The 27,977-nt window shown below is 42.1% G+C and overlaps 1 protein-coding gene across 1 annotated transcript; it reads left to right on the forward strand.

The window, feature by feature from the left end:
* The first annotated feature begins 2,769 nt into the window (after nucleotides 1-2,769).
* Nucleotides 2,770-27,977, forward strand: arfgef2 (ARF guanine nucleotide exchange factor 2). The gene is made up of 39 exons (XM_006804050.3): nucleotides 2,770-3,107; nucleotides 5,460-5,490; nucleotides 6,723-6,846; nucleotides 8,616-8,762; nucleotides 9,532-9,711; nucleotides 11,106-11,415; nucleotides 11,528-11,665; nucleotides 11,787-11,914; nucleotides 12,271-12,404; nucleotides 12,809-13,043; nucleotides 13,202-13,301; nucleotides 13,662-13,801; nucleotides 14,083-14,191; nucleotides 14,281-14,470; nucleotides 14,595-14,706; nucleotides 14,796-15,001; nucleotides 15,144-15,228; nucleotides 16,344-16,515; nucleotides 16,620-16,771; nucleotides 17,330-17,458; nucleotides 17,608-17,766; nucleotides 17,885-18,032; nucleotides 18,170-18,266; nucleotides 18,352-18,392; nucleotides 18,495-18,664; nucleotides 19,467-19,618; nucleotides 19,802-19,974; nucleotides 20,146-20,306; nucleotides 20,436-20,566; nucleotides 21,347-21,476; nucleotides 21,593-21,728; nucleotides 23,264-23,402; nucleotides 23,553-23,610; nucleotides 23,810-23,918; nucleotides 24,025-24,164; nucleotides 24,538-24,715; nucleotides 25,006-25,144; nucleotides 25,579-25,696; nucleotides 26,396-27,977. The coding sequence occupies exons 1-39, from the start codon at nucleotides 2,936-2,938 to the stop codon at nucleotides 26,564-26,566; spliced, it is 5,544 nt and encodes a 1,847-aa protein (XP_006804113.2). The 5' UTR covers nucleotides 2,770-2,935; the 3' UTR covers nucleotides 26,567-27,977.

Here is a 27,977-nt window from a genome sequence, read left to right on the forward strand (position 1 = left end):
CAAACAACTAGATGCTGAGCTCTGGAAAATAAATAAATAAATAAATAAATAAATAAATGAATAAATAAATAAATAAAAATATATATATATATATATATATATATATATATATATATATATATATATTTTTTTTTTTTTTTTTTTTTTTTTTTTTATTTTATTTTTTTTTTGGGAGGAGAATCCCATATAGAAGAAGTATTTTTTTTCTTTGTGCTGGCTCAGATGGCATTAAACACTGCTGTCTACTTGATGTGACAATGACTGATAATGAAAGATTGGCAGTTTTGATAAATATTTGCACATCTTGTCCTTGGGCTTTTCCTATCTTGTCTTTATTATTATTATTATTATTATTATTATTATTATTAATACCTGGATCCCACATGTGACAGTGCTGTTTTTTATTTGACCAGTTGGAAGTTGTTGGACTTGGAAATCCTCTAGTTAATTTCCCTGTTGTATTTCATTCATATTGAACTTTTCCTTATCACAACAAGGGCTATTTCCCCTGCTGCATGTATACAGAGGAAACAATGTGAATGGGATTTTTAATTTAGTTTGCAATAGTGTTCCCCTCTTCCTTCTTTTTGGACCATAACTCAGTACATCTAATCTCAGTGCCGTCTCATTGCAACATGTCTTGCTTTTCATTGTATTATTATTGAATTCAGTTAATCACTTCAGATAATGTAACTTAACAACTGTATTTACAGTGGCCACTAAATATCGACTTTTGGCCTAAATGGGACCAGAATATGTCGACTGTAACATGGTAAATGGTAAATGGCCTGTATTTTGTATAGCGCTTTTCTAGTCCTTAAGGACCCCAAAGCGCTTTACACAACCAGTCATCCACCCATTCACACACACATTCACACACTGGTGATGGCAAGCAACATTGTAGCCACAGCCACCCTGGGGCGCACTGACAGAGGCTGACATGAAGGAGTGGGTTAAAATGAATGGCTCACATAGTCAGAAGTGAAAAACTTCCTTGTTCCAAAGTACTCCCTGGTAGGACTGAGTCACGGTGAAACAAACACACACGCAAGGCAAAAGCTGATTCACTCTCTGTATTTGATAAAGGTGAGGCAGGGCTGGCTTGTGTACGGAATATCTTGGCCCTGACCTGCATTTTTGTGGTTTCAGTAGGATGATTTCTTGTCTGTAATGAACGTCCGTTTACTTTGATTTTTTTCTACCATTCAGTTTCAAGAAGTAACTCTCACAGTTCCTGTTCATAAAGCAGATCCACAACATTTATTGAAAGCACACTATAGATCCACCATTACCATTACAAGCTGCTGCCTCCCTGAAGTGAGAGCAGATGGTCTATTATTTCTTTCATTGATTTTTTTTTCCTGTTAAAAGTTTTAACCCTGACTTTAGCATGGATTTTATCTCACCCACAATATCATGGCTGGCACACACTGCACTTCCAGTGAAACACCACTGCACTAATGTTTATCATTTATAGCTCTGTTTATTGTTTATTACACAGTGAATCATTGACTAGAAACCTTCACACAGGTTGTGTATAACCACTCACTTGTTTATTGTAACTTATATGTGTAAGGTACTGTGTTTTGGGCCTTTTTATGGTACAGCACATGCTGGTGGGACTTGTCTTCTTTCATTCCCGATCTTAAAGCACAGCGATGAGTCGTACTTTGGATGGAAAGCTTTTAGAAGTCACTGTTAATTTATTTCCTCTACCTTTACCACAGGACACTGGGATTGTAACCACAGCAACATTTTTATTTATTCTCTAATCAGATGTCGGCATATTTTTCTTTCTTTGTACACATTTTATGACTTTATTTTTATAACTGATATATTGTTTATCTGTGATTGTTGTTTTTGGTCATAAATCTCACGGTACAGTAGATTTTTATTGTCCATTAGAGATGATTTCAGTTGGTGATTTTACGGTTCTGGCTGAAGCAACAGGAGAGTCTGTGCAAGACATGACACCATTATTGTTTTTTGGTTTTTTTTCATACTGTGAATTATGATTTCTGTGGAAGAAAAACATGTATTAAAGCAACCTTGAAACAGGCTAAATGTTTTACTCTGTCAGAAATTTTTTAAGTGATCGAGCAATGATTGTTGCTTGCCAGATAAATTCTATGTTTTAGACTTGTAATGAAGATTGTCTGTCAGTATTTTCATATTGATGCTTTTATTTATCTATATATATACCTGTAACTGCTGATTGGAAGAACTGGATAAAATATAAAATAAACTAATATGTAGCAATAGTCAGTGGTTGGATTTTGTTGCAGCCTAAATCATGGTTATGGAAGCTGGGGGTCTGTCTACAAATAAAAACTGTTACAACTGACTGAATTTTTAACCAATTTGCAAGCAGGACTTATTAAAAATTCAGTTGATGTTACATCCTGCTTGGTTCTTGTTCCCTCCTGTGCCGCTCCAATTAAAAAAAAAATCATGGAGATGCCACTGACCTGCTTTTCAGGTAGTATGTGCGGTAGATGAACTGAGTAGCATTCATATAAATACTTTGTAGAGTTTGGGCGCCATCTGCAGGATATTCCAGGACGTGAGCGAGCTTAATATTCAACATGAAAATGAGTATTTTAACTTAAGTTACAGAACTCGAAGTCTTTGAAAACGGAATGTTTATAATTTATTATGTCGGATTCGAACAATATATCGTTTTTTTCCATTGGTATAACTCTATTTAACTAGGTTTGAGCGATTACCTGATGTGCTGTTGTCAAAATCCACACAGCTGAGAATCACGTGATGTGACGTGACGTGTACCCAGCATGGCGGCGCTGAGTTGAGGTAGCACCTCTACTGAACGGACTGTGATAGCCTGGTTTTCGTTAGCTTTTCCTTGTCACCTGCTAATTCGCAGGACCAGGCCGAAGATGACGGCCTGAGAGAGGAGCGGCAACAAGATCGAGAGATGCAACAACACCGGCTACCGCAGCAGCAGCAGCAGTACTCGCAGTCGAAGGCAGAAAACAGCAAAACCAAGAGCATGTTTCTGTCCAGGGCGCTGGAGAAAATCCTCTCGGATAAGGAGGTGAAGAGGAGCCAGCACAGCCAGCTGCGTAAAGCCTGTCAGGTGGCGCTCGGTAAGCGGGTTTGTTATGAACATTGGCTCGCCGAGCCTTATGTTTCTGTCGCGTTTCATTGAAACATCTCGCTCTGAGGTCTGCCTTTATGGTAGAGATACCCAGTTAGCTAGCGTTAGCAACTGAATGGCCTTTATCGCTTGTTTGGTTCCCCGTTGATGTTTACAGACAGATAATTATGTGTTGACACCATTCTCACTCTCAGTTATAACCTTTGTTATGTTGATATCCGGCCACAGCCGCATTCTAAACGGACATCGGCAGGGTAACATGCTAACGCAGCTAACTGACGTTAGCTAGTTGTAGCTAGGTTAGCTAGTTAAACAGACCAATCCCTGTGTTGTACGTAGCACTGTCAACTAGCCAGACAGCCTGGTCCGGCTCTACACGCACACACGCTACCTAACTCCAGGATATTCTGACGTTCGTTCTTTTCCATTCAACCCAGTCACAGATAGTGTTGCACACGCCGAGCTGTTTACTTCATTACGGCATTGCTGTGTGCATTTCAGCTCAGACTGCTCTGCCTGTTTGTGTGACAGTCAGCGAGCAGTGTCTTATTGGACCTAAAGACATTAAAAGCTGCCCGGAGTGTGGTGTTGCTTTCTAAGGTGCTTGTCTCTGTCGTTTTTTTTTTTTTTTTGTTAGGTCATTGAGAAATTGGGGAAACAACTTGTGCCACAATATTAGGGTGCAGGCAGTTTAAGGACGTGTTTGAGTGGTGGTTGGCGAGGCGGGGCTGCTCCGTGTGCTCTCTGTCCGTGTTTGACTCTCATATGTGGCACTTGAACACAACACGTGTTCCCTCAACGCCTCACGGCAGTGTTTAGTGTGTACCCGATATTCAGTCAATGTGGCCTTAGGCAAGTCTCATGAATACCTCAGTTTTTTTCCCCTCACTGCCACAAATACCTTGTTCAGAAAGCTAAGCTGTCTTGCATTAGTTTATACAGTACTGTGCAAAAGTCTCGAGCCACCCCTCATTTCTTTATGTTTTGCATGGGATAAGGGTGCAGCAATTTATTTAAACTTACACAAACACAAATAAAAACTACAGGATACAAGGTGGAAACAGTTTGTGCAACTCTCATGAGCTTAAAAGTAACTATTTGCTGTGACCATCTTTATTTTTCCACGCTCTCTCAACTCTCTTAGACGAGCTTTCTTGGCATTTCTCTGAGCAGTCTTTGGGAATAGTTGTCCAGGTTTCGTGAAGCGTATTCCTAAGCTCTTCTTTGGCTGTTGGCTGCCTTTTGATTTCTTCTCTGTCAAGATCATCCCACATTCCGAAAATAATGTTGAGGTCGGGTTTTGTGGAGGCCAGTCTGTGACTGATAGTGTTCCATTGTTTGTTTTTCTGTCCCGATATGGGTAATTTGGCAGCCTTTTCGACTTAAACCAATTCTAATGAGGCTTCAGCAAACAGTAGGTGGATTAACTGAAGGGCTGGGGTCAGGTGTATCTCTCAGGTCTTGTGTCAGGCCTGTGCTGCAATTTCTCATTTTCTTAAGGACATTATTGTCAGATACTGTTTGTTTTTTAGCCCTCCCACTCCTTCTTTTGTCCTCTGCTTGTCAACTTTCCTCAAATCCTTTAAGGACACAATGCACAACATGGTGAAATATGCAAAGTTTTTGGGTTATAGTTCTGTGGGAATTCCATTGTTGGTGCAATAATTCTTTGTTATGTCTGTCAAACTGTGGTGTCATTGGCATTTTTCATAGATTCCTCTAAAGAAATGAAAACAAATTGTGTTTTTGGTCCAATTTAAAACCGCTTCTTTGCTAAGTTGTCATGTGTAGACAAAAAGCTTCATCCCTTGAGTTAGGTGCCTTCTTATGCTTGAATAAGTCACTGGTCAGTGTTAAGTGTCATAACAAACAAAGGGTTCAGTGGTGGCTCAAAACGTTTGCACGGTACTGTATTTAATGATGAACTAGGTATGCTGAAAGAGACGATCGTTGTCAGCAGCAGCCATGTGACTAAAAAAGCGTGTGAGTATTATTCATACCTTTTTATATATTTATGTGTAGTACTAATTTATATACTTTGGAGGAATGAACTGACCTCACATCACATTCTTACTGTGTGAAAAGGAAGGAGAATCATATGTTTTTGTCACCATTTAAAGTATATTAGTCTAGAATAGTGATTATGACATTTGTAGTGAGTTTTGCACATACTAATTTCCTGTGTGTAGCATATAATGCTGCTACTACAATTTATGCTCAACTTAGTAACCCCTGGATCAAGAGTCACACTTATGTGCTGTGGCACGCAGCAGTGTGGCCGGTGTGCTGCAGAGCGTCCAGACCTCAGTAACATTTAATCTCCTGTGCTTTCCTCTAACAGATGAAATCAAGGAAGAATTGGAGAAACAAAAGTGAGTATTCCTAAATACAAAGCTTTCTTTTTATCTGAAAGTTTTTTTTCCTTCTTCTTGGTATTTTCGGTAAGAACTTGAAGTAAGGATTGCTTCTGAATTTCATTGTGATTTGACTGCAATAGTAGGACTGCTTGTAAACAATGTATTTAAAATATCTATTCCTTATGGTAAAACGGCAACATATCAAATGTTAAAAGATGACATTTTATTGAAAGAAATATGGGAAGTGACCAGTTGTTTTCCAGTTTTTGCTTGGTGCAGACTTTCAGCTCCTCAGTTGTTCAGGATTAATCCAACTGCACTCCATAATTTTGAAAAATAACCTCCACATTTGATTGATCAGATCACAGGATGGTTTACTACTTTGTCCTGTTTGTCTCAAAGTAGCTCAGCCAACATTTTTGTTTTACTTTCTGGAAAAGCCTGCAGCCGTGTTCATTTTCAAAAAGAGTCCATGTTGTGATTTCCACTGCAGGATTTCTGACCTACAAGGTCACAGCAATTTAATATTGTTGCAAACAGACTTCTTTGGATTCTTTGAATCTGTTGTTAATATTTTGCACTATAGACGAGAAAATCCATTAAGACATGTTTACTTTAATTTAGCAGTAAATACGGTGAGCATTGGATCTCCCTCTGTATTTACTTTTAAATGAATCAGCCTTTGTGGGATCCTGTCTTTATACCTAATCAGTTTACTTATTGCAATTAACACAATTACTCCATCAGGGAAGTTTTTTTTTCTAAAGATCTGTGGAACTTGTCCAGTCTTTTAATGGCTCCGTCTCAGTTTATTGAAACATATTGCTGTTGTTGTCCCAAGGGTGTGTTGGGACAACAAATAAAATCCTTGTTGTGTGTTTGATATGATGTCTTTTTGCAGCTTTTTTTTTTTAATATAGAGTTTGAATGATTTAGAAATCATTGCATTCTGTTTTTATTTAGATTATGGGATAGTGTTTGCAATGCAATGTGCCTTCTGCCGTAGACGAGCCGCCTGTTCGACTGAATGTCGTTGTGCTGTGAGAGTTCTGGACTATGATAATAGGACTGCAGAATAAGAGATTTGACATAACATTTGAATTATTCACATAATCTGTGTCATTATCATGAAGTTGAGGATCTCCAGCTTGCACAGCTTACACGCTATACATTGCGTGTATAGAAATCTGCTCTTGATGCAGCTTTGCCAGTTTTCTCAGCTGTTTGCTTTCCTTTCCTTCCTCCAGGGATGGTACCGTGGTCCCGCCCAGAGCCAACTACATCGAGGCTGATAAATATGTGCTGCCTTTTGAGTTGGCGTGTCAGTCTAAGTCCCCCCGGATAGTTAGCACCTCTTTGGATTGTCTGCAGGTTAAAGTTCACTCTCTCTTGCACACTCACACACACAAACACCTGTCACTCTCACTCTTCTTGTGCTTATGCATGCAGTAAGTAAAACACAGCAAGTTTTTTTTAATGATTATATAACCCAACTGGATGTTGCAAGGTAAAATCTTGATACACCTGTCTGACATTTACGCAGAACAATGGCTCTGCATTCCACGCACACATGCCATCCTGTGCATGTGTGCGGAGATGGTATGGTAAATGCCTGTATTTGTATAGCGCTTTTACTAGTTCCTAAGGACCCCAAAGCGCTTTACACAACCAGTCATCCACTGGTGATGGCAAGCTATACTGGGGGGCACTGACAGAGGCGAGGCTGCCGGACACTGGTGCCACTGGTGCCACTGGCGCCACCAGGCCCTCTGACCACCACCAGTAGGCAACGGGTGAAGTGTCTCGCCCAAGGACACAACGACCGAGACTGTCCGAGCCGGGGATCGAACCGGCAACAAGGCGAACTCCCAACTCTTGAGCCACAATCGGAAATGGAGATTTTCATAGTAGCTACACTTGTATTGTTGTGCCAGCTGTAACGTGTGAAGTACATTTACTCTGCTTTTGTGGAACAAAGGTACTGACTTACAACAGCCTAAGCAAGCAAACACAGACTTCCTTTCTTTTTTTTTTTAAACTTGTTATGTGCTCTGAGTTATTGAGGTGCTAACATCATGTGAGTTATTTGGGCTCATGGCTGTGTCCAAAATATGACCCTTCACTTGTACACTGCTCGTACATACTCAGGTTTACTGCTTAGTGATCAGTAAAGAACAACTGTTTGTTTGTTACACAGATTCTTAATTGCAACATTCAAATTAAATTGTGGACAGTAACGTGTAGATATAGAACTGTTTAATGAACACAGACAGATTTTGAGAGAGAAAAGCATTTTGCTAGATAAACTGGTACTTTATTGATCCCAGGGGAAATTCCAGATTCTCCACAGCTCACATTTGACACAGGATCTCTGATCTATATTTATATATAGTTTAGAGCTCAGTGTGTGTAGATCTCTTTCAGTTGTAAACATTCATAGCTTCAGTCAATTTCAAATGTATTTGGAGCGTTACTGAGGAAAGGATAAACAGACCTGGGTTGATGTCTGTTCATCCGTCCATATACCAGTGGTTTGTATAAAGAGATGGCTACATAAAGGTCCATATAGGGATCGAACTGTTCAATTCATGATAAATTAATGGTTAAATGAGAGATGGATAGATGGATATGTCTGCATTACAGAGCCACACGCTATATCTACCTATTGGCAACCTAATTGATGGGGTAACGTAGTTTTGGTGTTTTTGGTATTTAGAAAAAAAAGACAGTGAGGAGGAAAAAAGTAGATTTTGAAAACAAATAATTATCATTTCTAGCACAACTGCACTTGCTGCTTGCATAATAAATGATTCAATCAGTTTGTGAATATTTTAATCATTTAGCAAAAGAAAAACTACATTCGTTTGTGCCCCGCTCTCAGGATAACTCAAGTCTGAATATTTTTAAATTCCACAATTTTTTTTTTTTTTAAATTGTCTTTTGTTCAGTTTTGGTCAAAAGTTCCAAATATAACTTTTCATTTATATTTGCATACTATTTCAATGAGTCCTTGCACCCATTTCCCAGTGAGGGGTGGCTCAAGACTTTTGGACAACACTGTATCCAAAAGGGGAATAACACTACCTCTAGCTCTACACCCTGCCACCCTGACCCACACACACTCTCTCTCGCCACTGCAGAAGCTGATTGCTTACGGCCACATCACAGGCAACGCTCCGGACAGCAGAACTCCTGGGAAGAGGCTGATCGACCGACTGGTGGAAACCATCTGCAACTGCTTCCAGGGACCACAAACCGATGAGGGAGTCCAGCTACAGATCATCAAGGTATACCCAGTGCTTCACCTCACATCTGGCAGCCTTCAGATCATCCAGCTGTCGTTGATGTTGTTTACTAACATGTCAGAGCCCAGACCGCCAAGCTCAAAGGCTTACTTCTCTATGCTGTGTCTCTAATGTGAGTTAGGAGTAAGAGAGGATTGGTTATTGAGGTAAAACTGCAGACACATTTGTGTCTTCATCATTTCAGGATCAAAGAAAAGGCAAAGATGAGTAGAATACCTGCTGTTCCAAGTTTCCCCTAGATTATTTAAACACTGTCAGATGTCTATCATTATATTTTTTAAACTTGTGTATTAGGACCGTTGTTATAGGAAAGATGATGTCAGCTCACCCGTGATATGTCACACATCATTTTATATTTTCTCATCTTTCTTAATATTTGCGTTTTAGATGGTAGGTTATCATTGCTGCTGCTTGTTGAGGTTCCGCCCACCTCCTGAAATAAACATCCTGGTTGGTCATAAAGGACAAAGTCTACTGTAAGAAGGAATCTGTTTTCACTGTTGACAAAAGGTTTATAGGACAGATTATCAGCATCTGTTTGATTGCATAAACTGTAGAAGGAGCCTTGACCGTCATTACAGCCCATTTACACTGACCAAGTGAAACTGCCTTTAAAGATTTTAATTCTGCACCAAATATGGAGGAGAAGAGTAGAGAAGCTGTAGTAGGGAAGTCCAGCGATGATTCAGCAGCATGGTCTGAATAAGACATCCTGTGTGATAAGTCTCAACTTCCTCTTCTGTCTGTGCAGGCCCTGCTGACAACGGTCACCTCCCCGCACATCGAGATCCACGAGGGCACAGTCCTCCTCACCGTCAGGACCTGCTACAACATCTACCTGGCCAGCCGCAACCTCATCAACCAGACCACGGCCAAGGCCACCCTCACCCAGATGCTCAACGTTATCTTCACCCGCATGGAAAACCAGGCTGTCAGTCTAACACTGTTACAAAGCGCTGCTGCTCATCTGCTCATAAAACAGTTGCAGCCCGAAGTTCTAATCTTGTTGTTCAAAAAGTAAAGTCTCTGTTAAACAGTGTAGGGCTCTGTGTGCTCGCTTAAAGGATCACTGTACTGATTAGTGTTGGATTCACTGAAAATAATAAGTCATCATCACAGTTTTAATTATAGAAGCCTCAGCCTTACCTGCAGCAGTAACCAGAGTCCGTACAGTTAAGCCATGTGTACCTAATGAGCTGTAAACAGCTGTAACCTTGGCCTGTCTCAGGCAGGAACAGTAATTAGTCTGTAATAATTAGCTTCCCATTAGCTGCTCAATGGACAGGAAATTATATAGCACTTTTCTGGCCTTATTGACCACTCAAAGCACTTCAGACTACAAGCCACAGTGTAGAGTATTTTATTTATCCACTTTAACTACCTCAGATCCATTAAACTGCAGTCACAGGGAGAACATGAAAACTGAGCGCAGCCAGGAGATTTGAACATGGTAGCTGTGAGGTGATGGCGCAAACCGCTACACCACTGTACTGGCCAGAAAAACACGACCAAGACTTATACCATTACCCAAGCATTCATTTGTCCTACTTGTGGCAGACAGACAAAATAAACAATAAATATGAATATTAAATATATATATAAATAAATATGTCACATCTACTTTGATAACACTACATTCAATGCATTTAGACTCGACCACCTGAGACTGTTGCAACAGTTACTCTGTCATTGTTCATTATGTAGAAGTGTTAAAGTTTAATTATAGAAATGTACTAAAGAACTGGCTCTCTGTATTATTTTTGGACTCTACAAGAGGAGCTTTGATTTATTAAATGTTACATAATCCTTACTTATCATAATCAGAGCTGAAGCCCCTCACTTCATCGTCTGTCTGAAATGAGCTTGTTTTAGTTCCTTTAAAGCCACTCTTGTTCTGATTGGCTGTCGCTTGTAAACAGAAGATTTGAACAGTAGGTAGGCGGGACATCAGTGCTCATATTCATACATACGCACTAATGCATATTCAGTGTGTGATATTTGGGATATACCACCTTTTTTGACTTCATACACATCCAATAAAGGAGAAAACGTAAGCAGTGGGTTTCAGATCTTAAGGTGGATCTCTTGGAGAGTCGGAGCTAGTCGCCTTTATGTCTGCTGTATGTCTGTGAAGGTTCTCAGTCATCCAGGTCATCGTGTCTGCTGTTTACTCTTCCATAACCTCATCATGGGTCCCTTTCACATCTACTACCATTTCATGGTGGGGGGGTGTCAAAATGTCTAAATGTCTTAGCTTATCCAACCAGAGGATTGATAAGCTTGTGTCACTATAGGGAGTCCCTTCATCTTCTCCCTCCTCCACAGGCTTTGGAGGCTCAGGAGCAGGAGAAGGAGCGCCTACGTTTGCCCCAGCAAAATCCATCCCCTGTCCCAAGCAGCCGGAGGTCTGGCTCCCCCCGGTCTGACCATACGTCAACTCCTGAGCCACAGAACTCCCCATCCCCGGCAGCGAGTACTCCAGATCTCACCACCAATACCAGCAGCTCCACACACCCATCTCCAGCCCCTGATCTGGACCAGGACCAAGAGCCAGACACACCGTCAGTCAATGGGGAAGTCGAGAGTGAAAATACTCCACCTAATGGAGAAGCAGAGCAGGTCACACCATCAACAGGTTTGTGTAATAAGTCAAATCTAAGAAGCACTTCAAGAAAATCCTCAATGATTCAAACAGATTAGCTTCTTGAACCTTTGAATCTATAAATTCAGTTATCTAAATATGTCAGATTCAGTGTTTGAGGAGGAGGGTGCTGAGACTTCTCCCACAGCAGCTCAGCAAGGTGACGAAGGGGACAAACCAGAGAGCAACTCAAACCCAGCAGAGAAGGGAGAGCAACAGCCAACACAGACCCACGTTGGAGCAGGTGGGATACTCCTCTAATATTCCTATTCTCTTTTTAGTGTATCCTGCATCTTCCGTTCTTCGCAGTCTGCTCAGTTGTCATTGCAATGACCTGAAAACGTCTGTTCTGGCTTCTTCTCCAGGAGGCGAGCATCCACCGCACCCTGCCACCGAGCAGACAGAGGTGGCTCCCCCCAGAGTCAGAACAGAAGGTCAGCAGATGAATGGTATCATCGAGGACCGGTCTTCACTGTCCTCCACAGACATGCTGGTGAGCTGTGTCAGTGTCATCAGATGTTCGTTAGTAGTGAAAAAAAGTTAAGCAGTGTGACTGAAACAAACTAAATCTGAACCTCCATGTGTGCATTTACATCTTCTTAAAGCCTCCTGGGCCCTTTTCTCGACTTTATTCTCGGATTGTATTATGTTTCAGTTCGATTCTGCTTTTGGAGCTTTGTTTTAAAGTTGTTCCCTAAATGAAGCTATCATTTAAAATATTAATGTAGCATCTTGTGCTCTGCTTTGAGCCTCTGTTAGTATTTAAAGGCTTGAGGCTAGACCAATTAGAGATTTTGTTGCCTTTAAGGTATGGTATAGAGTGTGATTAACTCTCTTCATCTGTCTCAGGATGCTGAGGCCCTGCAGGGACCCCACAACGCTGCTCGCTTCTCTCACATCCTGCAAAAAGATGCATTTCTGGTGTTCCGCTCTCTGTGTAAGCTTTCCATGAAGCCTCTTGCTGATGGCCCTCCAGACCCAAAGTGAGTCATTTTTATGACTTGACAGACATTGTCACATAATATTTTAACTTAACCCAGATGCTTGATTATGAATTTTAAGTTTATGTAATCCCCATGAATCCCCTGCCCTGACACTTTATTTAGCATCTACTTGCCACACTGTAGTTTGCCCAGAAAAATATCACCGCCTCTGGCTTCTGCAGAGTGAACTTACCCTTTTCCATCCTGCTGTGACCCTGTCTTCTCTAATTACTGTAACATTAGTTGCTGGGCCAGTCAGTGTGAATAGGGCAGAGTAAAATGAGCCCAGGTAGATTAAAGAGAAGGCGTCCTAGCCTTTATCAAATACCAGGTTGAAATGAACCCCTAAACTATACATCGTTTACGTGTATGAACTTGTGTTTTACCCTTCCTCTAACCTGCAGGTCTCATGAGTTGCGGTCTAAGATTGTCTCCTTGCAGCTGCTGCTCTCCGTGCTGCAGGGCGCCGGGCCGGTGTTTCGCACCCACGAGATGTTTGTGAATGCCATCAAGCAGTATCTGTGTGTGGCACTGTCCAAAAATGGCGTCTCCTCTGTACCTGAGGTCTTTGAACTCTCATTGGCCATCTTCCTCACCCTGCTTTCCCACTTCAAAGTCCACTTGAAGATGCAGATTGAGGTAAAACACTTGGATAGTAATATGCACTGTCTCCTGGATTGAGTCGATTGGCACAAAAAAATCTTCATTTAAAAGTTAATTTAATCACCTTGAAGGACATTTGTCTACAGCAGGTGCTATATCTTTAAAGCTTGAGTATCTCATTCTCCTCGATTCAGGTGTTTTTCCGAGAGATCTTTTTGACCATCCTGGAGACGTCGACCAGCTCCTTTGAGCACAAATGGATGGTTATCCAGACGCTAACACGCATCTGTGCAGGTACAGGTCCACTGATACAAGTTCATTATAATAAGATGTAGTTGAAAGTCGCTTATTAACAAGAGCACAGGCTTGACATTTCTGTAACTGCAGAGAGCAATAGGAAGTGGTAGCAGAAATGCAAGTCTCAAAATAGCCTTGATAAATGATGATTTGCCATTCTCTGGGTTTTTGTTACCTTTTCATCAAATGCAGAAATTTAGCTGCTATTTCAGTTGGCACTAGTGAATTTAGCACAGCATTAGTTTAAGCATTTTATTGTAGCGAGGGGTTGCTCAAGGCAGTCCAGACTTTTTCAAGACATATGACATAAAAACCTTTTTGAAATGTTTTTCTTAATTCGTTTTGCCTTTCTCCCAGATGCTCAGTGTGTTGTTGACATATATGTAAACTACGACTGTGACCTGAATGCCGCCAACATTTTTGAGCGTCTTGTCAATGATCTGTCCAAGATCGCTCAGGGCAGGAGTGGTCAGGAGCTCGGGATGACACCCCTGCAGGTATGTGTGCACTGTGATGCATTTCATTAGGATAATCTGTGCCAAAGTAGGGTCTCTCTGCTTAGCAACAACTGAGTGTTTCAGAGTTATGTTTAACAGCCTAGTTATTAAAAATAGTAAGCACCTAGTTGTAAGGAGGCAGAGCCATAGTTTTATTAGAGAAGTAGGATGTAACCCATAGATGGCACCCATGGCGATGTAATGGATCAAGTGAAAAGTAGGGTCATTTTCTCAAAGACTGTATTCACAGCTTGATTTGTCCCCTGCTGGCCATTCCACAGGAGCTGAGTCTACGTAAAAAGGGTTTGGAGTGTCTGGTGTCCATCCTCAAATGTATGGTGGAGTGGAGCAAAGACATGTATGTCAATCCAAACCTTCAAGCTAACTTGGGTAAGTGTTTTTTCCAAAGTGAATGTAGTAATAATGAAAATCAGAGTAGGTAGTTTAGATGCATTTATTCTTGTGCGTTGGGTTTGCAGGTCAGGAGCATCCGTCTGATAGCGAGGGGGCCGAGCTGAAGCTCCCAGAGCAGCTGGCGGGACGTCGGGACAGCATCAGCTCGCTGGATTCTGCCATCTCTTCCAGTGTTGCTGTATCCCAGGCAGACCACCCAGAGCAGTACGAGGTCATAAAACAGCAGAAGGACATCATTGAGCACGGCATTGAACTGTGAGCTCTTTTTCTCAGCCTGCTTGTGGTTTAACATGCGAATGGACCTGCGTGCAATGTTTGCACTTCCCCTTTGTCTTGTCCACTCAAAAGTTTTGTTGATTTTTATTTTATTTTCCTGCAGCTTCAACAAGAAGCCAAAGCGTGGTATCCAGTACCTGCAGGATCAGGGCATGCTGGGTCCTAAAGCTGAGGATATCGCCCAGTTCCTCCACCAGGAAGACAGACTGGACACAGTGAGGGTTACACAGATTTACAGACTTGCACACTTATTGCTGCATTCTTAATTCAAGTTAGTAAGTCCCCATCGTCTGTGCATCCACAGACGCAGGTAGGCGAGTTCCTGGGAGAGAACATCAAGTTCAACAAAGAAGTGATGTACTGCTACGTGGACCAGCTGGATTTCTGTGGCCGGGACTTTGTCTCTGCACTTAGGATGTTCTTGGAAGGCTTCAGGCTGCCAGGGGAGGCCCAGAAGATCGACAGACTGATGGAGAAGTTTGCTGCTCGGTACCTGGAGTGTAACCAGGGGTAAGAGCCACTGTTTCCTACTATGTCACGGGTTGCTGTCAATATATTTGTGCTTGAAAGATTTACTTCTGTTTATTTCTGGAGTTTGCGTTTAAATAGAACAGAGCAACCACTAAATGTTGGTATGTGTCCTCCTTTGCAGACAAACTTTGTTTGCCAGCGCCGACACTGCGTACGTGCTGGCATACTCAATCATTATGCTCACCACAGACCTGCATAGTCCTCAGGTGAGAACTGTTGATTCTTTTTGTGTCCTTGCACTCATATTGTCACTAGTCATTGTCACACAGTCAGTTTAACTGCTTGTGGTAAATGTTCATTAAGGACTTGGATCCCTTCTGTAGGCACTGAAGAGTCAGAGACAGTTTTGTGTTGTTGTTTATTGAAGGACAGCAAGGTTATCTGTGGAGAAAATGGAAGAAAAGAAGCATTACTCAACATTTTTAACATGTTATCAGGATTCAAAGCACAGAGGATCATGACCAGATTTTAAAACTCAAGCAAGCTGTCACTGTGAGCTGTCCCATCAAGCAGAGCCCAATCCTTTAGCTCGCAGAGCTCCGTTGTGTCATTGTAGTAGCATCATTCAAATGAATGTGGGTGCTGCGCCAGGCAGTGTCTGGCTTAATGCTGCCTTCATTAAATAGCTACTGCCCCAAATTATTACTGCTGACAGACCGCTGTAACAGAGGAAACTAGGTTTGAAATTTAAACTCTGAGAGAAGCAGGCGAGAAATACGGTGTGCAGTGATGCATGCAGACTGAAGACTGAGAGCCAGAGACTGTAATACAGCATCAGACAAAGAAAACAAAGATGTATTGTGTTTCCTGCAGAATCTGCTATAACTTACTTTTTTTTTTAAATACCCTAATTGCAGACGAAAAAGTTATTTTTTTTAACTTCAGCCATAAACAGTCCGCCACGGTGTAATCACTAAAACGTAATATTGTTTAAAATATACAATAAGGTTCTATTATTTCAAGTTTCAAGTTTTTCAGTCACTCTGTTGATCTGACATTGTGACTATTTAATGTTTTCTTATAGATATTCTCTAACTGGATGATCATTCTTAAAAGTATCTTTTGCACTAATGTTCAAACTGAATCTTTAGAAACCACTTCCTCTAAGGTCACTGCTTTCAGATATGTATATGATGAAACTTGTTCATTTACATGAAAATTATTTTTGATGTTACATTTTAGTAACCGCTGACAGGCTTTGCAAATGTTCCCTGAAAAGTAGAAATAGTCTGTTCTTGTTAAGTTCTGTGTATATGCAATTAGATGTTCCTTTTAATGAACCCCTTCCTACTGTCTGCCCTGATCTTCTTTGTTTACATAGGTGAAGAACAAAATGACAAAAGAGCAGTACATTAAGATGAACCGAGGTATTAATGACAGTAAGGACCTGCCAGAGGAGTATCTGTCCTCCATATATGATGAAATTGCAGGCAAGAAGATAGCCATGAAGGAGAGCAAAGAGTTTTCAATCACTCCAAAGTCCACCAAGCAGAGTAAGTACTCCAGGATTACTTACCAAAATAGCAGAAACAGTAGAGACGCTTTATTGTTGCCTATTTTTAATCAGTCAGAAACATTAAAGTCGTCCTTCCATCAGGTGTGGCCAGTGAGAAGCAGCGTCGTTTGCTCTACAACATGGAGATGGAACAGATGGCGAAGACCGCTAAAGCTCTAATGGAGGCGGTCAGCCATGCTCAGGCGCCCTTCTTCAGTGCTACACACCTGGAGCACGTCAGGCCCATGTTTAAGGTATTTCTAATTGATTCCTCATTTGCATAACCAAGGAAAAGTTGTCGTATTGTTCTTGCTCAAAGGGAATATTCATTCAAACATTCACATGGTGAATGCTGAGTTAGGAAATGAAATGTGGAACAGTTTACTTATAACATCAGCCAAAGCCAATCTAATCAATAAAGAATGAAGTTCCATGATTGCACTGAAAGTGTGCACACAGCGAAGGTAGCACCGGTGGTACAATGCAAAATGCTCAGTGAGGTGAAAGGCCTAATTAACAAAAATGAAGCTTTAATGAAAACATCAGTCATCTGGACTGAGAATGTTCAATAAAGACAAAAAAATTGTTTGTTGAAGCGCATTGTCATTACTGTGACCTAACAGAAAACCAGATTTTAACCATTTTTCCGTGCTGATTCTTGCCAGATTTATATTTAACACCTTAAATTATATCAGACGATGCCCTGGAGCATTGGCACTAATATTGCAACTAGGATGAGGACTGTGAAATTAATAACAAGTAAGAAACTGATATAACTTGTAAAATGAGATGATACTTTGTGTGTGTTCCAGCTGGCATGGACCCCACTGCTGGCTGCATTCAGCGTGGGCCTGCAGGACTGCGACGACCCTGAGGTAGCATCACTGTGTCTGGAGGGCATTCGGTGTGCCATCAGGATCGCATGCATCTTCAGTATGCAGGTCGGCTCATGTTTACACACAGTTTGTAGAAAACTGTTCCAACTGGTTATATTTCACGTATGATCATATCTCTAATATTTCCTTTGGAAGCAATTCAGTGCGGGCAGCGTGAAAACACGAGTATGTGTTCACTCCCTTTCTGTCTGCAGTTGGAGCGAGATGCGTACGTTCAGGCTTTGGCCAGATTCACCCTCCTGACAGCCAGTTCCAGCATCACAGAGATGAAGCAGAAGAACATTGACACTATTAAGACTCTGATCACTGTGGCCCACACTGATGGAAACTACCTGGGCAACTCCTGGCATGAGGTGCGAATTAAAATTTCTTAACAAGCGACAGATGTAATTTAATGTCTGCATGTAGGCTGTTTCTTCGTAAATGTCTCTATAATGGTGTATTTTTATTGTTTTAATGCCTGTTTTGTAGATCTTGAGGTGTATTAGTCAGCTGGAGCTCGCCCAGTTGATTGGGACAGGGGTGAAGACGCGCTACATCTCAGGGGTGGTCCGGGACAGGGAAGGTGGCATCAAAGGCTTACCCTCCGGCACAGAGGAGTTCATGCCCCTGGGCCTGGGTAGGATACAATGGATTACGTAGAACATATGCTGCATTAAAACTGGGTCTTTAAAACATATTTTGGTGTGTCTCTGGGCTGCCTGTGCGTGTGTGTGTGTATATATAAGTATGTGTTAAATGTCTTTGTTGTTGCAGGTAACCTGGTGGGAAGTCAAGATAAGAGACAGATGGCTCATATTCAGGAGTCAGTAGGAGAGACCAGCTCTCAGAGTGTGGTGGTAGCTGTAGACAGGTGAGTCAGAGTCCTCAGACACGGCACACACACATCACTTGTCCATTATAACAATTGAATGTTAAAACTACTTTGATGTTTGCAGGATCTTTACTGGTTCCACCAGATTAGATGGAAATGCCATCGGTGAGTGTGTCTTACTTTGCTGTGTAAATGATCCCCGTTTGGTTTTTCATGTTTGATGTAAAGAAAATAATTCAAAGCACCTTCCCATTTAATTGTTTGCAGTGGACTTTGTGCGGTGGCTGTGTGCGGTGTCCATGGACGAGCTGGCCTCGGCACACCAGCCAAGGATGTTCAGCCTGCAGAAGATTGTGGAAATCTCCTACTACAACATGAACCGCATCAGGCTGCAGTGGTCCAGAATTTGGCAGGTCATAGGCGACCACTTCAACAAGGTCAGTGTCGCAAAGCATCCACAGAGCTTGAATTTCAAAATGTTTATCAAGTACAGAGCCTTAAGGCTTGTCTTGAAGTGTCCTTTGGGTGGTGCTGCCATCATTCTGTGCACCACCTTTTGTCCTGTATTGAACCCTTGATGAAACAAATTTATTACCGCCACAGTTCTTGTTGTTTGCCTGCAAATTTTGTGTATCTACAGAATGTACCGACAATGACGTTGTCCTTCGGTAGGACGGTTTTCAAGACTGACATTTGTCATTAATGACACTATGCACTGATATTACCCCCTAATCTCAGTCATTATATTAAGATCTGTTGCTTCAGAGTTGCACTCACAGCCACTTTATTAGGTACACCTGTTCATTTGCTCGTTAATGCAAATATCTAGGCAATCTCATGATAGCAACTCAGTGGATTTAGATGACCCACCGACATTCACAGCATCAGAATGGGAAGAAAGGTGATTTTAAGTGGCTTTCAGCAGGGCATTGTTGATGATGCCAGACAGCGTGGTCTCTAGGGTTTACGCTGAAAAAGAGGAAAATGTCCAGTGAGCGGTAGTTCTCTGTTTAAAAATGCCTTGATGATGATGTCAATGGTCAGAAAATGACCAGAGTAACTCAAACGTAACCACTTGCTACAACTGAGGTTTGCAGCAGAGCATCTATAAATGCTCAACACATGAGACCTTGAAGTAGGTGGGTTCAGCAGCAGGTGCCAGTCCTGTCGTGTTTGCCACCATCAGTATTTTTGTAAAACTGAACTGAACTGATAGCTGTCTATGGTGTGTCCTTGTAGGTGGGCTGTAACCCTAATGAGGATGTTGCCATCTTTGCTGTGGACTCACTAAGACAGCTGTCCATGAAGTTCTTGGAGAAGGGAGAGCTGGCTAACTTCCGTTTCCAGAAAGATTTCCTGAGGCCTTTTGAGCACATCATGAAGAAAAACAGGTAGCGAATGCTTCTATGGGGTCATCTGAAACTGTACTTTCTCGTTTTGATAAAAGGTTATTGAAGTAAGAAGGGTTCAGAGTGGTTTACATGAACCTCTAATATTCATCAGATATTATGGATAAAAGAGGAGTAGCAGTTTGCTTACTTGCTGTGAGGCTAACAGCTCTAACCCCCCCTCAGGTCCCCTACTATCAGAGACATGGTGATCAGGTGTGTGGCTCAGATGGTAAACTCCCAGGCGGCAAACATCCGTTCAGGCTGGAAGAACATCTTCTCAGTGTTTCATCAGGCAGCGTCGGACCATGATGAGACTATAGTGGAGTTGGCCTTCCAGACCACTGGCCACATTGTCTGTGAGTATGTTTACTCAATAATAATAACAAGGTAGCAGGATGTTAACCATCCAAGTGCTCATCTGACAGAGACATGAGCTGTAAGTGATGCTTTGACTTTAGTTTGAGAAGAGGGATTTCAGATCAGGACCTTATCATTCTTACTTTGCATGCTTTTGTGTCTTTTATCAGTGAACACCTTCCGGGAGCACTTTGCAGCTGCTATCGACTCCTTCCAGGATGCAGTGAAGTGCCTCTCAGAGTTTGTGTGCAATGCGGCTTTTCCTGACACCAGCATGGAGGCCATCAGACTCATCCGACACTGTGCTAAATACGTCTCTGACAGACCACAGGTGCTCACCGCCTGAGCTGGGAAAACACCAGTTTTGGTTCTTGAATCTTTTTTTTTTGTTGTTGTTGTTGTTGTTTTATTTTTCCTTTTCCCCCCTCATTTCTTGACTTCCTGCTGTGTCCATGTGCAGGCCCTGAGGGAATACACGAGTGACGACATGAATGTTGCCCCTGGTGACCGGGTTTGGGTTCGCGGCTGGTTTCCTATCCTGTTTGAACTTTCTTGCATCATCAACCGCTGCAAGCTGGATGTCCGCACCAGGTCATAGAGTTTGACCCAACTATAAAACGCACCCATAAATCTGTGCAGAGATCATGAAGATAAAATGCTCACTTTAACTCGACACCGAGCCCAGTCATACAAAAATGAAAAAGAAAAAATTAATATAGCTGGCTGTTTTTCAGTGGTTACAATGCAATACTCTGTGTGCTAGTTGCTAAGGAAACAAGGCTTTTCACAGTCATACATTTTCCAAATGGTAAACAAATATAGACTAAAAATACAGTGCTCAGGGTGTAACGCACAGCTAACAGATCCACCCCAAACCTCCAGGAGTCAGAGCTGATTACTCGCTCTTTGGGCTTACAAAAACACACAAGACACTGCCAGGATTGTCACATGAATACAGACAAATTTTGAAGTCTATCAAGTACTTTCTTTCTTTTTTAAATAACCAAATAAACAAAGAGCCTCATTCCACCAGTGACTTTTATTCTTTTGATAACTTGAGCCTACCAGTGAACAATACCCACACAGTTTTCAAGTAATGTGATCAAACATGAAGGAACACATGTGACTGTCAGACTGTCCATCAGATGGAGGTCATATATTTGCAAAGTACTTTAGATGTATAAATAAATGCTAAATGGAACAAACCAAGCCACGTATTATTCTTTCTGTCACACTGCAGACCTTTACATAAAGACTCACAATGTTGGATCAGCTGTTTTAATGCATCTTTTGCACTTTATAGACAGTAACAGTTCTGTTCTGGTTGCTCCGTGATGCAGTAAAACTGACGTTTACCGTTTCTCCCGACAGAGGTCTCACAGTCATGTTTGAGATTATGAAGAGTTACGGTCACACCTTCGAGAAGCACTGGTGGCACGACCTCTTCCGAATTGTCTTTCGCATCTTCGACAACATGAAGCTCCCCGAACAGCAGACAGAGGTCAGTGCTGTGTGTGATTTCAGCTGTTCAACTATTTATGTACAGAGGAATTAAAGTAATAAAAAAAGTAAAAAAACAAAAAGAAAAACCCCTGCTCCTCTTTTGTTTGCTTGCAGAAAACTGAGTGGATGACGACAACGTGTAACCATGCCCTGTATGCCATCTGTGACGTGTTCACACAGTTTTATGAGCCTCTCAGTGAAATCCTACTGGCTGACATTTTCACCCAACTCCAGTGGTGTGTCAGGCAAGGTAGGTGTTCATCATAGTCATCGCTCATTACACGCCTCTGTCCTGACAAACAACCTTTAAAGCTCACGAGGCAGAGCGCTAACACCTGTTCTATTTTAGGTGTACAGGCTGGTGTCCTGATGATATATCTCATATGTAGGAAGAATACTAAGCGGTCAGAACATCTCTGCCCCCTGAAACAACATTATTTATTTTCTTTGGATTATTTTATTGATGAGGAAAAAAACTCCTAAAGCATCCAAATACCAATTCATCTTCCAAGTTTTATCAACCATTTAAGAGTCACAAGGGGGCTGCAGCTTATCCCAGCTGTCATAGAGCGGCAGGGGGAACATTAATGAGTTGAACCTGTTTGGTTTGTCAGTCTTTTTCCCACCCTAAACTCCAACTAACTGAGAGTTCTGGGACTACACCCATAAAAATATAAAATCTTCAAGCTCTTCTACTCAGACGTTTCCAATAAGCTACCATCTCTGTCCACTTGATAGTTAGTAAACATCATCTGTTTCTGACCTGACCTTCGGGTCAACAGTGGTTACTTGTGATCATAGCCGGGTCCAGCTGCAACCAGTAATGAGTTCTACTGTTAAAGTTCTGAGTTCTCCTGAACAGTAGAAAAGGCACAAGGTGTATTTTGGCCACACCAACACAATCTCCATTCACTATGTGCCACTTGTTCATCAGATTAGGTTCCCTGTCTCTGTTCTCTTCCCTATGATTAAAATTTAGCTTGAAGGGATTGCTGCTTTTTGGGAAATAGTGTTGGGATAGTGGTTAGCACTGTGGACACATAACAAAGTCAGTGGTTCAAGTCAGGGCAGTGGAGTTTGCATGTTCTCCCTGTGTCTCCGTGGGGGGTTCAGTGACATGTAGTTAGCGGGGACTGTCAAGGGTGTAGCCTACGTCTCACCCTACAGCAGCTGGGATGGACTCTCCAGCACTCCTGAGACCCAGAATTGGATAAGTGGAGGAGGATGGCTAGCAGTTTCAACTTAACAGGGATACAGTAGACTTTACAAAGGCATAAAGTGTAAAGGGTCAGAGCGGGACTTGCAGAAAGATGTCTGAAAACTAGCAGAGCTGCTGAAAGGCATCCATAGGTGCCAAAGAGAGTCTGCAAATCACATGGTTTTGAATTAATATAGTTTTGCGTTTTTTCTCTAATAGACAGAGACTCAGAATTTTATGTTCACAGCCCAGAGTTAGAGCAGGTGATATTTCAGATATGTGTATGAACATGAATAAATGCAATGAAATTAAAGTGAGTCTTCTTTTTTGTATTTTGGGATTTTTATTTTTATTTTTTAAAGAAAACTCATAAAAATGGTGGCACATAAAGAGGTGAGATGCAAACAAAGCTCCCCAGCCAGGCTCAAACTACAGTTGTCAACCTCTTAGGCCGCACAAGTTCACCTTGGAGTGGGCAGAATTTTCTCCTCAGTTTTTACTTCATGCGCAGCTTTAAGGTTTTGACAGGCAGCGCACCCGTGTGTGTGAGGCACATGTGTTCTGAAGTTGTTCTGTCTTTTCTGCAGACAACGAGCAGCTGGCTCGGTCCGGGACAAACTGCCTGGAGAACCTGGTGATCCTGAATGGGGAGAAGTTCAGCCCCGAGGTGTGGGACATCACATGCTCCTGTATGCTGGAGATCTTCCAAAACACCAGCCCTCAAGCGTGAGTGCTGGTCCTCTATACTCAAGTTCAGTTGAAGTGTCAAAGATGGCATCACTGAGTTAATGGGGATTCAAAACTTGGTGTATGTAAAAGTTACTCTTGTGTTTATGCTGTCACATGATTGTGGGTTTTTTTTGCTTTCCAAACCAGTTTGTTGACTTGGCGACCGGCTGGACAGGATGAGGAAGCAGCTGACGCGAAACACTTTGTAAGAGGAAACAAAAAACCTCACCAAGTTCACCCTGTGACTAAACGATGACTATGCACAGCAGCAGCTCTGCACATGCTTCATACACTTTACTTTTAACCAATGAAAAGAACTCTCCTTTACACACAGTTTCCACTATATCAGACACTAACCTGTGTCTGTGTTCATGGTGTATTTTGTCGCTCCTGTACATTTCCAGGATGCTGATTTCGACACTCAGTCACAGAGCAGCTACGACCGAGCGCTCTCCGAGAGAGGACACAGCCAGATGTCCAGTGACGACACCTGGAAAGGCAGAAGCAATGCCAGTGAGCACACGAGCGCATGCTTAATTATTCAATCTGTAAAATGAATAATCTCAGCATGAATTCTAGTGCTCATATCTCCACACCTTTATACTTTTCTCCGCTGCAGGAGTTTCAGACCAGAGGCTGTTTGCAGGCCTGCTGATCAAATGCGTTGTGCAGCTTGAATTAATACAGACCGTCGACAACATTGTCTTCTACCCAGCCACCAGCAAGAAGGAGGATGCTGATAATATGGCTGCTGCGCAGGTAAAGCTTGGCACCTCACCCACTCTGTCAGTGTGTCACTTTTATGCATAATCACAAAATCATAACCCCGAATGAGCTGAAGAAAGAAAAGAGAGTGAAAATGTATTCCTGCTCTTCACCTTTACAATTTTAATATAAGGTGGAGCAGATAAAATGTGGGAGCAGCCACAGACAAATGTTTCAGGAAAAAAATTGTTCTGTTAAAAATTTGTAGTTGGCTCGAGTTCATCCAATTAAGTGTCTACGTAGTCCCAGATGGTTTCTGTAGGCCACCAGTGGCCTAGGGACAAGAAATGACCAGTGTCCCCTTGTGCAGCCTTATTTTTAAAACTATTATAAAATCATATATGCTAAAGTCTTTTCCTCCTGCCAGCGGGATGCTCTGGAGGAGTCGGAGGCTGAGGGACGTGAGTTGGGTCCAGATCAGGGCATGTACAGACACATGACGTCCGCACACCTCTTCAAGCTGCTGGACTGCCTACTGGAGTCACACACCTTTGCCAAGGACTTCAACTCCAATAACGAACAGAGGACGGCACTCTGGAGGGCAGGTAAAAACCAAGGGAAAGCCCCCAGGATTCTCTGTCCTGTGCACGTTAGAGTTCAGAAGGTTCTTTGTTTATAGCTTTACATTAAATAGAGGAGAACTATCAGTAAATTGTGGGAAGAGTAATTTTTTATCCAGCCCAGTGTTATTTTCACTTCCTTTGTTTTTTTTGATACACAATAGATATACAGAAAGGAAAGGCAGTGTGGAGAACGTGATATGCAGCAAAATGGGTCTTAACTACAAGCCTCTGTTACTGCTTTAACAGCTGTCATCTCTCTGGTGACCTTTCAGGGTTTAAAGGGAAATCTAAGCCCAACTTACTGAAGCAGGAGACCAGCAGTCTAGCCTGCAGCCTCAGGATCTTGTTCAGGATGTACTCGGACCCTCAGCTGCAGGACTCGTGGCCCGACATCCAGACACGCCTGCTGCTGTGAGTGAAGCACTCTCCTGCACTTTCTCACAGTGTTTCCTGTGTGTCATCACCGGTTAAATGTTAAACCTTGGATAAATAAGCACCGAGTGTGTCACTGGCAGAAAGGGCAGCGCTGCTGTTTGTTCCTGTGTTTTGACACACAGCTCATACCTCATTATAAATTTATGAATGTACTCTGCGTGCGCATTTCGTGTAATATATTGGCACGCTAAAGCCGGGCACATATCACCTCGTCGTGTTTGTCGCTGTAAGCGATGACTCATGTATTGCATCAAGAACACACATGTGAGACGTTTATCATCATGATATCGCTGCTTCTATGATAAAGATGATGCAGATTGATAATCAGTTTTGTGTAGCAACGCTGATACTGACAGCTTTGTGTTTGTCATAATCGTGTATGTGCGTCTGTGTTGTGTCATCTCTCTCAGGGTGTGTAATGAAGCTCTGGGCTACTTCATCAGTCTGACCTCAGAGAGCCACAGAGAGGCTTGGAACAGCCTGCTGATGCTGCTGCTCACCAGGACTCTGCGGCTGCCCGATGACAAGGCAGGAACGCACACACAGAGTACACCTCCAAATACACAATAGTAACAACTTGGGGAAAGAGTATTAGTAGTAGTGTAGTGTTAGATAAAGTATTTGTTCAGTAAAGCTTTACCTGTGCTACACTCTCCAACTCACGCTGCGTCTTCCCCACTGAATTGAATAACAATAAAAGTACAAAAAAAAGATCAGTTCTTCCCAAGCAAAAATATGTTATTAGTTCAATCCTTTTGAATTCATGTCATTTTTGTGAGTACATATGAATTATGTATTTAGAGAATGTGCACAATGATTCATGGCAGCGCATGACTTGAGGTGCCTTTCCAGGTCATTTTAGACTGAAACCAGAACTGTGCAGCCACAAGTAGTAGGAAATGTTGGCGCCGTGCAGCCAGCCAACAAACCACTGCATCAACAAAAACTAGACCAGTATTGTTACAGTGGATTGGCCGGCACCGCTTTCTTATGCAATCCCTACTTTGCGTTTTGGGAAAGTTTCATAATTCCGTGACATTGTTGTTAAAGGCAGGAAAAAACCAGCAACAAACATGCATCACTGTCGACATATTAATTAAACACCCTGCTGTGAACGTAGTGGTCAGCAACCACCCCTCCTTTTGTATATTTTTCCAAATACACTTTTTTTTGGTTGTTTTTTTTAATGTCTGAGTCTTTAGTTAAATGTTCTCCTGTTTGTTCCAGTTCAAGCCTCACGCTTCCTGCTACTACCCCCACCTGTGTGAGATGATGCAGTTTGACCTGATCCCTGAGCTGCGGGCCGTCCTCAGGCGCTTCTTCCTGCGCATCGGCTCAGTCTTCCACATCGCTGCTGCTCATCCAGAGGGCGCGCCCGCCCGGACTCCCGCATCCTAAGAAGGCAGATGAACAGGGAAACTGCGAGTGCTGGTGAGAAGGTGGACACAATTTCCGAGAGACTCTATACCTCTGATTGGATCGGATCACAGATGGCTGATAAAGACAAGCTTTCCTGCTGGGACTCTGCATTGAGTTTTCGGCTGTGCTCGGCAGCCAGAAATGCCTTCGCCCGGACCCCTGGCCGTCCTCTTTATCTCGGAGATGAACAGCACTGTGACCGGCACTCTCTGCTGACTGTAGTCATTTATCATCCCCCTGACTCTCATCTCGAAAAAACTGTAAACAAATAATTTATTGATATTATTGCAAACCCTTTCACAGATTTTGAGTGTTTTCTTTTCCCGCTTAATTTTTTAAATACTTTAAAACAAAAAGAAAAATGTCTATATGCTGAAAGGAAATGAAAAATCTCATTGAATTTGATTTCCTTGCATTTGTTCTAGTAAAACATGAAATCTGGCCACCTGTGCCTGTTTGGGGAAAAAAAAAGAAAAAAAGGTGATCCAATCAAAATAAGTTCCTTGTGTTAATGTCAATCCTGAAGCATTATTGAACTCTCATATCTGTGTTAATATCAAGGAGGTTGTTGAAAAGGCTGAACCTCACAGCTGCAGGAGAAACTAATCCGCGCCTCTTACAACACTATCGGCGATCTTTAATTGGGAGATCTGTGTGACACGGCCATCCCGTCACGTTTGTCACCTCTTGCCTATCAATGAGATTTTACGTATTTATTTGGCTCACTTTCTTTAGTTACTGTTTGGATAATTGCTGGTTTACAGTGTACGGATGGTTGATATACTGGCTGCTTTCCCTCTGCTGTGCATTCCCGCGTGTGTTGACCCAGTCAGCCTTACACTGGGGTCGACTTCTCCTGGCTTTACAGTGGACTCATAAAACCTCCACACATCCATCAGTTAGACTAGAATACTACAGTTGTCCATATCTTTATTTTTTACAGTGTGTTCAGGTATTAACATGACACAGTGTAACGACTTGCACTGGATGCCTAGAACTCCCTTTAGTGTTGACCCTCTTCCACATTAGTTTGACAGAGCAAAACCAAAACTTGCATCCACAGAGGCTCCAGCATCTCTGCATCCTGGATCATTTCGAGTTTGTTCCATGCCTTGTTTTTTAAAAGAAGGATGTATGTAATTATTTAAAGTGCATTTAAATATTTTTTGAAAAGCATTCCTTCCCTCGCAACTATGGATGTCTACTTCCCTAAATCTAGGGAATATATAAATATATATAAATATATACAGTAAATGAAAAAAATACAGACTGTAAAGTTTTCAATGTAAGATACATAGAAATGAAAGTGATCTACGGTTCTATACATAATATTGTGATGTAATCTTCTAAGCATTTGGTGACGTAATCAATAAACCTGAGTTCTGATCTA

This window comes from Neolamprologus brichardi, chromosome 20 (genome assembly GCF_056152115.1).
Source record: "Neolamprologus brichardi isolate AB-2024 chromosome 20, ASM5615211v1, whole genome shotgun sequence".
Taxonomy (NCBI): Eukaryota; Metazoa; Chordata; class Actinopteri; order Cichliformes; family Cichlidae; genus Neolamprologus; species Neolamprologus brichardi.

What these genes read in the sequence shown, in the direction of transcription:
- arfgef2 (XM_006804050.3), top strand. Translation starts at nt 2,936, where the DNA reads ATGCAACAACACCGGCTACCGCAGCAGCAGCAGCAGTACTCGCAGTCG. An exon ending in GTGGTGGTAGCTGTAGACAG is followed by an intron (nt 18,267 to 18,351) that starts GTGAGTCAGAGT and finishes TGATGTTTGCAG; the next exon opens with GATCTTTACTGGTTCCACCA. An exon ending in CCAGTGGTGTGTCAGGCAAG is followed by an intron (nt 21,729 to 23,263) that starts GTAGGTGTTCAT and finishes TCTTTTCTGCAG; the next exon opens with ACAACGAGCAGCTGGCTCGG.